Source organism: Meriones unguiculatus, chromosome 11 (assembly GCF_030254825.1).
Source record: "Meriones unguiculatus strain TT.TT164.6M chromosome 11, Bangor_MerUng_6.1, whole genome shotgun sequence".
Classification (NCBI taxonomy): Eukaryota; Metazoa; Chordata; class Mammalia; order Rodentia; family Muridae; genus Meriones; species Meriones unguiculatus.
The window spans coordinates 81,323,180-81,335,083 of record NC_083359.1 but is presented as its reverse complement, the minus strand read 5'-3'; the positions used below and the strand labels follow the sequence as shown (position 1 = coordinate 81,335,083).

General features: G+C 43.2%; 1 protein-coding gene across 1 annotated transcript in view; it reads left to right on the top strand.

Moving 5' to 3' along the window:
* Positions 1-11,904, top strand: part of Tnn (tenascin N) — a 59,458-nt gene that overhangs the window by 30,746 nt on the left and 16,808 nt on the right. The window contains exons 13-17 of the mRNA XM_060364538.1: positions 1,104-1,367; positions 4,906-5,169; positions 8,771-8,901; positions 10,289-10,421; positions 10,821-10,972. Of these exons, the coding sequence (XP_060220521.1) occupies positions 1,104-1,367; positions 4,906-5,169; positions 8,771-8,901; positions 10,289-10,421; positions 10,821-10,972 (944 nt within the window). The remainder of the gene's footprint in view (positions 1-1,103; positions 1,368-4,905; positions 5,170-8,770; positions 8,902-10,288; positions 10,422-10,820; positions 10,973-11,904) is intronic.

The following is an 11,904-nucleotide window of genomic DNA, read 5'->3' as shown; positions in this document are numbered from 1 at the left end:
TAACTGCTTTCCCTACGTGCTAGAGCAGCGGTTCTCAACCTTCCTAACACTGCGACCCTTTATTACAGTTCCTCTTCTTGTGATGACCCCCGACAGTAACATGATTCCCTCGTTACTTCGTAACTGTCACTGTGCTACTGTTATGAGTCATAATGTAAATATCCTTTTTTTTTTTTTTTTTTTTTTTTTTGCTGATGGTCTTAGGTGACCCCTGTGAAAGGATTAAGCCCACAGGTTGAGAGCTATTGAGCTATATTCTCTCCAAACAGTCTCCCAACTGTTTGATTGAGTGTGTGTACAAATTCCTCTTCCAAGTACATAGATCTCTTGCTAGAGATATTGTTCTTGGTTTCTTTGTGAATGAGTCCAGACAATAAAAAAAAATAAAATTTACTTTAAGATTTTGCATTTTACATCCACTTTCACAAGTAAAATTTGCTTTTCTACATCCAAGTCATGTTTTAATTATAAAACAAATTTGTCATTGTAAATGATAAGTCCTATGAGAGCTCTTTACTGTTATGCTAATGGACACCCACTTGTTTGCAAAACCAAGGTCTTCAACTCGAATCTCTGTATATTGCCTGTAGCATGCCTTACATATAGAGCACTGGCTTGATAGTCCTTACTAAATGACTAAGAAATCGGTTTTGTTGAAGCCTTAGATTTTCAGATTCTGGTTGGTTGGGATTTCTACTTGAACAGGGAGTCAAGAGATATGTATGTAGGAAACAGAAATAAGAGACAAGTAACAAACAAACAGCAAATAAACAAACCCTCACCAAAATGGGAGAATATTAGAAAACCACAGAAATGAAAACTCACACCGGTCGCCATGTCTAGCAGTTTCTGCTCCTTGGGCCTGTTAGTGGTGCATATTGATTTCTTGTTGTCACCATCATTGTCGTATCATTTTGTGTGAGGGGGGCACACAGGACACGGCACATGTGTGTAGAGGTGACAGGATAATTTTCTGGAGCTAGTTCTCTCCTACATTTACATCAGTTTTGGGGATCACACTGAGGTTGCTATCCTTGTGTCTTTACTGACTCACCCAATTTGCTGGCCCAATAGCACATACTGACTAAAACTTTCCCTTCTAGATATTGACAGTCCCAAAAACCTGGTGACCAATCAGGTGACAGAAAATACGGCCACCATCTCCTGGGACCCGGTGCAGGCTGATATTGACAGGTACATGGTACGCTACACCTCTGCCGATGGAGAGACCAGGGAGATTCCAGTAAGGAAGGAGAAGAGCAGCACCGTCCTCACAGGCCTGAGGCCAGGTGTGGAGTACACTGTCCAAGTGTGGGCTCAGAAGGGGGCCCGGGAGAGCAAGAAGGCCAAAACCAAGGCCCCCACAGGTAACGAATGTTGCTCTTTGGGGCTAGCAAGCCTGTCATGGAAGAGCAAACGTTGCTGTCCTTTTCTTACACTGATGTGATGTAGGAGGTAAAGGATGAGCAGGCTGGGCTAATGAACAGAGCTTCATCTATTACTGCGGAATGACAACATTAGTATTTTGGGCTCTGTGACCTCAGAGACTGTAGTGTTTTAGGACGGCACCTTAATCCATTTGCTCTGATATACAAGGCGCCTGTCAGACATAAGGTAAAATTGTAAAGAACAGAAGGTTTTGTTTGTTTGTTTTGTTTATTGTTGTAGAGTCTGGTAAGTCCAAGACAAAAATCTCCCAGTGATTGGTGTTTTCTGTTCTGTATCATAACACACATGGACATGTGAACATATGTAAGACAAAGAGAAGCAAGGGGGTCTTGGACTTCAGCTTAGTCCTGAGCAGACTTACTTGGCTTCTCCTATGGAATGCCAACCTGAGGTGACGTGCCCATTCACCTCCATTCATGGAGGCATTAGTCTCTTCACGAAAGCAGAGCCCTCCTGACCTAAACACCTTATCAAAAACCTTAAAAAAAAACCTTAAAACTTCTTAAAAACCTTAAAAAAAAAAACCCAAACTTCCGTTCACTGCCAAAGAGAACAAATTACAGTAGTAACCCCACTGCGGAGTAGTCCCACGAATGCTTTGAGACTTCTCCCATCGCGTGTGCCCTCAACTGTTAATGTTTCCCAGCTCCTGAAAATTATATGAACTGATATAAAACTAATATAAAAGTCCTAAAATTACTGGGTGAAAGTACTGTTTTGAGGCAAGCTGTTCAACGTCGAGTTGACCTCACGGAAACTGGGTGGTGTAAATTTACAAACATTACCCTGGGATGTAGGAAAGGCCCGTGTCCAGTATGTCGCTAACCTTTCATCACCATCTTTTAAGTGCCAGGCCTGGGGATGGAGTGACAAACAAAATAAGTATGCTCTCTGCTCCCCTGACATCCAGTGGGAGTGACAGGCAATAGACAAAAGGAAAATTCATATCTGTAAATGATGATAAGCTCTGTGGAGGACATGAAGATAGGTCCAGAGCATGGTGGGCTTAGATGAGGTGAGTAGTCATGGGACAACATGGTCAGATACACCATTGTTTGGGCAAGAATGGAGTTTATATAAAATAGCAGAGTGAGTGGCGAGGGCTGATGTGGTAGCTCTCTGTGCCAGAGACCCAGGCGCCTTGTCTGTTGTATATCCCTCACTCTTTGAGAATTGTGTTTATTTACTTGGTAAACATACATCTGCATTCCAGCCAGTGAGAAGGGGCCTTGGAAAGGGCAGAGCATGACTTAAATACTCAGAATTATCTCTAACATCTAAGACGTATAATAGGCGGTCTAGAGAAGGAGGTCCTCAGAGGGATGGGCACACGCTCAGCTTTAGCTCTCCTACACTGTCCTGTTAAATTCTCCTCCAAAAACAACCCCAACTGATTAATTAGCTAAATATAAGTAAAGGAAATTCCTTGCTTAGTCAGACTAACCACATTTCAAATTGTCAGTAGACACGTGACTAATGGCTCTATGTTGGACAGTATTGAGGGGAAGCTGGTGATTCCTGACATAAGTAAGACCATATGTTAAGACTGTAATTTGTGATGAGATGATTGAGGAATGGAGAGAGGTAGGTGCCTGCAGGAGGAACTTTTCCATGTCTATAAAATAGAGACACAACATAGTATTAAGTAAAAAAGTTTTCTTTTCAGGACACAGTGAGAATAAGTTGAAGAAATGACAAGGGAAGAAATAGAAAGATCAGCAAAGAAGTTACTATTAAAGTCTGGGTAGTATAAATTTGGACAAGGAGGCTAGGAACAGGAGTAGAGAAAAAAGGATGGCAGACAACATATTTTGGAGATACAGCAATAGTACTTGTTGGTTGAAAAGATGTGGAGCAAGATAAAATAATGAATCCAGTGTAACTGTGTCTGCTGGAGCAGCATGGAAGGTTGCAGCATTACTTTTGAGAAAGGAAGCTGAGAGATATTTGTTTCTTCGGGGAGGCAATCGGACTTAAAATCTGAGATACATGTGAGATTCTTTTGCTAAGTGAATGGTTTGTTTTTATTAGTTCCACAAATATGTACTGGGTGTGTGAATGAGGCAGACATTGTAGGTGATATGAAAACCAGAGGCTTAGATTTGACTTATCATTCCACAAGGGTAACCAGTATATATTTCAAGGCACAGTTATGGTAGGATCATACTAGTGGGAAATGGGGAGGGAGGAAAGAAGAGAGGGAGGAAGAGAGGGAGGGAGGGATATATAGTGAAAGAGAAAGATGAAAAAAGAGGAAGAGAGAAAGAGGGAGAGGAGAGAAAAAGAGAGAGAGGGTAGGAGAGGAAGAGAGAAAGATAATATGAGAGAGCATATAATCCAATCTTTAGATGCTCCAACATATGAAGATTGCAATCAAAGGGCTGAAGAGGCAAGGCAGAGGTGCCAACGAATTAAGAAGAGTGGTGGAAGAGTATGAAATCATGGAAGCCAAGAGCTGAGAGTGTTCCAAGAATGGAATGGATATATTATGTACAATGCTACTCAAAGATTGAGTAAACAAAAACAAAAAAACAACAAAAAGACTGAGTATGTCAAGTGTCCATTAGAGAGTTGTCTATATAGAAATTTTTAGGTACCTAAAATTAGCAGATTTAGAGGTGTCCACAATGGAGTTGAGGCTTGAATGTGAGGTGAGTGATACTGAGATGTAAAGATCCTTCTCTAGTTTGTAATGGCACAAAATGTGAAGAGAAGGGTAGATCCTGGAGCTTGATTTTCTGAGACAAATGGTGGAGGAGAAAATAGTCATTAATGATCATGAAATAGAGAGAGGAAAAAAGCCCTGGAGATGGTGGGTGACCTCAAAATTCAGAACAGAGAGGTCTTGGCTTGAAAACAAGAAACTGGGATGAGTCTTCATTTCTCTACTTTTACAAGTCGAGGGGCTGGAGAATATTTGGTGGAACATAGTAGGTACAATGGGAAACATTCCAACAATGGTTTCAGTGGTTTAGTTAGCTAGTTATTGTGATGGTGGTGAAAACTGGAAGGACAGAATATCCAGACTGAAAAACATAGAGAAGATCTGGTTCTGCCTTGTTTCTCTGGTCCAGTGTCCTGTTTCCAGAAAATGGAAACTGAGGAACTCTCATACCCATCTTCCCCGCTTCTCCTTTCCTTTCTCCCTCTCTCCCTCCCTTCTTCCCTCCTTCCCTCTATCTCTTCCTTTTTTAAAATTTAGTTTTTGAAATAGTCCCTTACCATGTTACCCTGGCTATCCTTGAATCTGTGCTTCTCTTTCCGTTGACCTGTTGGGACGGTGGGAGCAGTCCACCGTATCTGCTTTACTTCTATATTTATACCACTAATGGTGATAAAATTGTACCCATAATAATTATACCATTATTATCTCCCTTGATGGAAGAAAATTCTTGTGGTAGGGGTGGTGAGAGGTCATTCCATGGTTCTAAAGTCAGCCTTTTCTAAATCTTAAAGAAATTGATAGCCCCAAGAACTTGGTAACCAACCGGGTGACAGAGAATACAGCCACCATCTCCTGGGACCCAGTGCGAGCCAAAATTGACAGGTACATGGTACGCTACACTTCTGCGGATGGAGAGACCAAGGAGATCCCAGTATCAAAGGATCAGAGTAGCACCATCCTGACAGGCCTGAAACCAGGCATGGAATATACCATTCACGTGTGGGCCCAGAAGGGGAGCCGGGAGAGCAAGAAGGCTGACACCACGACCATAACAGGTACTGTGACACTTCACCCCTGTGAAGAGTTAGCCTCTCTATAAATAGGGTAAGGAGGGGAGCAGAAAGGACAATTGCTTCATATGAAGATGTTTTCCAAAGCGGTTCTCCTTGTTTCTGTGTGTTGTATGTGTTTAGATGTACATGCGTATGTATGCATGTATGCTTGTATGTGGAGGTCAGAGGTCGACATGGGTTGTCTTTCTCAGTTGCTGTTCACTGTTGGTGCCTTTTAAAAGAATCTATATTATTTTATTGAGTTTCTTCTTATTTATTCATTTATTTATTTATTTATTTAGTGTGCGTTGGTGTTTTGCTTTCATATATGTCTGTGTGAAGGTGTTGGATCTTCTAGAACTGTTACAGATGGTTTTGAGCTGCCATGTGGGTGCTGGAGATTAAACCTGGGACCTCTAGAAGAGCAGCTGGTGCTCTTAACCACTGAGCCATCTCTCCAGCCCCCTTATTGGGGTTTCTTATACCGCTACCTCCCTTCTCCACCCCAATCCCTTCCAACACCCCAACACCAGGTAGGAGGGAAAGAAGCTAGTGGGGAAAGGGGATGTAGTTCTCTTTAGCTACTTTCTGATGGTTAGAGTCATCAGGTTCCTTGGGGCAAGTCCAATCTTGGTTTTGGGGTATCTCCAATTTCTTCCTCTCATCAAGCTGTATCAATAGCAACCAGGAGCAGCAGTGGGGGGGGGCATCAGCAGCCTTCTTTATCAAACCCCCTCCCCTCTGGATTCTGGCATTTATTCCCTCTCAGAGTCCCCAGAATTAAACTATCTGCAGCTGGCAAAATTTATGCATCCTCTCAGCCAACATGAGACAAATAGTCAGCCACTGTGGACAATCCAAAGCAGCCCTATATCCTACACCTGGGATCAAAACAAAAACATGTTTACATAACATAACTGAGTTTCTAAAGACACTGAATCTTCCACTACAGTTCACATTATTTTTTGTGATGGTCTCTCTTTGATTTGGCTAGGCTGTCTGGTCAGGACAACTCAAGGGATCAGAGATGGTCAGTAAAGCTTTCTGAGCAGTCACTGCCACATCTGCCCCGATATTACAGACATGTCTTACTGTATGTGGGTTTTTATATAGGCAGTAGGGATCTGAACTTAGATTCCCATGCATGCATGTGAATCAGTTTACCCTCTGAGGCTTTTCTTCAGCCTCATAGGTAGCTTTGTGAGTTAGTGCTTTCATGAGTCAGGTAGGATAGAAAGCACATGGTGTGATGGTTGTGTAAATTATTCTCCCTCAGGCCTGAGCCCTGATGCCAGGATCTCAGCCCCTGCTTTGTATTAGACACCTGTTAGGTCTCAGCTCCTGTTGGGAGAAGAAAGAAGCAGGGAGCTGCTCTAGTTTCTGTCTTCCAAGGTGGAGATGGAGGTGATGGTGGAAAGTCCTTCTCATGTCGTCATTTGTGGGTGATCGAAGGTGATTACGTTCCAAGTGTATGTGTGTGACAGGGACTCCAGGCTTTGATGAGCATTATGGAGCTGGGCCTCTGTGGGATCCAAAGTCTGTGATCCCTTCAGGCATTCTGAGCAAGGTTCATTCATCTCTATGGTTACTAGAGATGTCCTAAGTTTCTTGATGGTTTTTATTAGTTAAAATTAGCTGGCATTAAAAACTCCTACATTAAAATATATTAAGAACAACAACAACAAAAAATCACATTAGAAATCTGTGTAAAACAAAACCTCCAAATAAACCCGATACCTTTTTTAGTCATTGCAGACTCCCTAGAGACATTTGTGACTCTCCGGAAGCAATGAATGGCCATTGTCTTCCTTTTTCATCTCCTCCATTACTTTCTTCCTCTTTCCTATTCATCTTCTCTTCCTCTTTTATTTTATCTTATCTTTGCTTTACTTTCCCCAACTAAAAATGAACTACATTTCTCTCTCCTTCCCTCCTCCTTCCTTTTCTCCTTCTCCTTCCTCTCTTTCCTCTCTGTGTCCATGTATGTTTGCACATGAGCATGCCACAGCACACATATGAAGGTCAGAAAACAACTTGCAAAAAATTCCTTCCTTCATGTAGGTTCTGGGATTGAACTCAGGGTGCTAGGCTTGGTTGACAATCTTCTGCTGGCAGAGCCATCTTGCCAGCTCCACTTTCCCCCATTTTAAAGACAACCAATCTTCTTGCTTCAGAGAAACAGGAAAGAAACCAAGTAAGACACCTCAAGTTCACAGCCAGGGGACTGCGGTTAATCAAAAAGGAGACAGAAACTGCCTTAAAATATGTAAATAGCTATGTGCTGCTTTGATTCTGAAGGAAATTCAGTCTCTTGATGTGATGGATAGAGCACGATCCACGCCAGATGTTATGCTTTGCAAAATCAAACCAAGCTGATATTACAGAGACTCAAAATTTGTCAAAACAACCTAATTCAAAACAACAGCTGTCTGATTTCTATTAAAATACTGCAATTCAGTTCTCAGCTGAAATGCTACTGGGTAGAAAATAGCCTGGAGATGTCTTTTGGGGAAGTTCTAAATTAAAATAGCCTTTTATGACTTTTTTTTTTTCAAAATGGAAATTTCCATTCATATCTTGTTTGCTTAAAAATACGAACATTCTAACCAGCTCGTGTAGGAATTGGTATTTTTGCTGAGCTTTCATTGTCCTTGTCTGTGGTACATGTTTACATAGCATGCATGCCCTCTGGTACATGCTCACATACCCAGTCATGCCCTCTGGTGTATGCTCACATACCTGTGTATGCCCTCTGGTACATGCTGACATACTCATGCATACCCTCTGATGTATGCTCAAACATCCATGCATTACCTCTGGCATTTGGGTGGGCAAGTCCATACAAGAAAAATAAAATGTCTGCTTTGTCTGTACCTTGGCTACCAGCCCTCCCCACCTCTTTCTGAGACCGTCTTCTGCGGTCCAGGAAGGCCTCTGGCCTCAAGCTTTCCTGGCTCAGTCTCTTGAGTGACCACACGTACTTTCTTTCCTTTTAAATATATGAACACTATCTTTTATTTCTGTACTGGGTACGTATTAAAGCATACTTCGATGCTTAAGAAACAGAATTTTGCATTTCTATACTAACTTAACTTTATCCTAAGTCCCCTTGCATGTTATGGCCTCTAATTTCAGTATGTAAGTCTTTGGGGGTTTCTCAGTGCTGGGCATTGGAAGCATGCGAGCTTTTCATTACCTCTCCAGACAGGTAGGTATCATTGCATGATCCCTGGGTTCTGTTCTCAGGGCCCTTTCTAAACTGCTGCTCTCATTTTTCCAAGTCACTCATGAAGCTCCACCACCATAGAGACCCCAGGTGCCAAATTAGATTGTTCATATTTACCACTCTGGGAATCTACAGGTGAAATGAGGCCCAGAGTCCTTCCCTCTAGAGACTCCTCAATGCCATAGCCCCAAATCCTCTTGAATTCTACAAGTCTGTACTTTTAGAAACAAAGGCTAGGAAGGCTCTGGGCAGAACAGGACTGCCAGCTGCTTGGAGGCAGGGAGAGAAATGGGAAAATACATAGCAGGGAAATAAGAACAGATTACTTAAAATTACGCCTATTTTCAGAACAATAACTACCTGGCTTCTCATTTACAGAAATTGACCCTCCTAAAAATCTTCGTCCATTTGGCGTAACACATTCCAGTGGGGTATTGACCTGGATGCCCCCTGCTGCTCAAATTGATGGCTACATTCTGACTTACCAGTTCCCAAATGGCACCGTGAAGGTATGAGGACATCTTCTATTTCTCTTGGTGCCTTCTCTTCACAGCCTCCCTGTTGAACAACTGACTTGGACAAGTTGGCTTGACTTGATCCATCACCTGTTAAGTATACTTATTTGCTAATATGGTGTTCTCCTTGAAAGGACTCATGTCTGTGCCTCCTCCTAGCTGACTATTGCACATTTGCTGGCTGTGCATTTACTGCTTGTTTTCAAGTTCTAGAGGCCCAAACCCAAGGTCTTGTCCATACGAAGCAAACTCTGCATCACTGAGTTCGTCTGTCAGCCCTGCTATCCGTGCGGCTTCCTCCTGCCTCTCCTTCTGTTCCCCCTGCATTTCCTTCTGCTGATGCTCTTCCTCCTGCTCCTCCTGCTGCTTCCCCTTCTCTCTCTTCTCCCCCTCCCTTCCTTCTGTAAATCATTGGACCTGCTTAATATATGTAAGTTCCAGGAGGACTGAGAAGGTTTTATCTAGTTTGTTTATTTTTGTAGCCAAAGCATTTAGCTTAGCATGAGTTTTTTTTTTTTTTTCAATAATGAAGCTTGAATTCAGGGCCTTGTACATGTTAGGCAAGAACTCCACCCCTGAACTATGTCCCTATCCCTTTTTAGTATTTTTATTTTGAGACAAGTTTACTAAATTGCTGAGGCTGACTTCAAGCTTGAACTCTTCCTGCTTAGTATGGAAAGCAGTTAAGATCAGAGGTGTGTGCCTCCACTCCTGGCTACCAATAAATATCCACCAAATAAATAGATAACGATTATTTCAAGGGCTAGCGTTGCACAGGAATCTCTGAAGTCCAGCAAAATTTCCAAATGTGGCCAGTAGAAAATTGTCACTCTCTCTCTTTGGTAATAAATAAACAAACCGATAAATAAGAAATAAAAAGTAAAAAAGGGACTCTGATTTACTCACTATTACAATGTATGCATCTGATTGTCCTGCTTGGAGAGTTAGTCCAATGTTTATAGAGTGAGTAAGGCATATTCAGAAGGATTTCTTGAAACACCAACTAGTTTTATGTATCTCACAGATATGATGGCCAATTTCAAGTTCTTTTTAAAACCATGTTCTTAGTCCAACACTGTCAGCCTGCTGGCGACAGCAGTTGCTATGATCAGTACTTCAACTGATATCTGAAGGCACAAGGCAACCTAGCTTGTGCTCCTGTGGTGGCCGTGCATGGCGCTGGTTCTCAGCTAACTGTTCTGGCGGTGCTGACCCTCCATGGCATGGCCCTCCAGGGAAGCCATTGCTGCTCACTGTGGTTCCGGGCTGCCAGAGAGAACTTGCAGAGCTTCTGATATCATTCTAGTCAACGCTATTGATGCCCAGGGTGCTGGGAAGAGAAACGGAATGGCGAACAGTCAGTTATCTTCTTTGCTTGTAGGAAGTGCAGCTCCAAAGAGGCCAGCAGAGGTTTGAGTTGGAAGACCTGGAACAGGGCATCACCTATCCTGTTTCCTTGGTTGCCTTTAAGGGGGATCGCCGGAGCCGGAGTGTGTCTACCATGCTTTCTACAGGTACTATAGAACCCAGTCCTTTAAACGATGACAAATAGAGGAAAGGCACTGGAAAGGACAGGGAGGAGCATGGAGAAACGAAAGTGGGGTTATGGGTTGCAAACAAATCCACCCCATAGCGAAAAGACTGAAGAGGGAGGTGGGCAAACCTGAGTGTTAACCTAGGACAGTGAGTGGCCTAACTTGAAGGTGCATTTGCTGAGTTTGGTGGGAGAAAGTGGGCAAGAAAACCAAGACAGTGGGCGAGAAAACCAACACGGGAGCCAAGGATTGGAAGAAGCAAAATACTGTGCGAGGTATGAGTTAATTTCCAAACAGTGATTTGCCTTGCACTGGGGAAAGCTGCATTGTCTCTTCTTCCTTCCTTTCTAACAACACTGTCCTTCTGCTTGATCTCAGTGGACGCCCGTTTTCCACACCCCTCAGACTGCAGTCAGGTTCAGCAGAACACCAATGCTGCCAGTGGCCTCTACACAATCTACATAAACGGCGATGCCAGCCGGCCCATGCAGGTGTACTGTGACATGGACACAGACGGAGGCGGCTGGATTGTGAGTCCCCATGGTGCCCAGAGGAGCTCTGCGGAAGAACTTCTTTCTTAGCCTGGGGAGATGGTCTTAGCTGCCCCATGAAGGTTCTATTTCTTTGATGGCTTGTAACTGTTTGGAGAGCCATCTTATCCCATTGTAAAGAGGGATCTTAGAGCTTAACACTAGTCACAGAACAGGCTTGGTTAAATCAGGGCTAACGACTATGACTTTATCATCATCTGATAATGGCTGGTATGGCTATCATTCCTATAGACTACCCTCCTCAAAGCACCTTCAAAAGCACAACCCTCACATAGCACTTTAGTGTGAGAGGATTATTACTCTTGTTTTACAAAGAGGGAAGCTGAAGCTGACAGTGAGAGGATCTTTGGTCGAGCCAGGCACACATGTCAGCGACATTACTGGAACCACATTCCAGGAGTCACATCTGCTAGATCTTTGGTCTTCCATTTGCCTCCTCTCAGGTCACCTGAGATGGAAACGCATGGCCTCTTGGGGGATCAGTCCTCTGAACTGGATCGTCTGGTCTTTGGTATACACCTTGGCTCTGTAAGACAGAAACAAAACTCTAGGGCTTAGATTTGAGAGTGAGGCCAGATCCAGGAAAGCTCAGACTGTGTCTAGCTCTTTCCTTCTGTCAGGAAGTTTTGCTCTCTTGAGCCATTGTCAGCTTACACTATATGACTTCTTTCATTGCTTGCTGATTCTGTTCTATGATGAATCTTTGAAGGCTTCAGGTAGATCGTTCTTTCTCCTGCACTTTGCTTCTCCCTATGTCTGAACCAATTGAAGTTCTTCTTTTCTCCAGTACTAGGCAGTCTTCACCTGCTGGGCCTTGCAACCCACTGTGGGAAGGAGGAAACATGGTTTCCTTGTGTCCAGCTATGTTCATTTACACGTTTGCTCAGGGCTCTGGGAAGCCAGACAGTTTT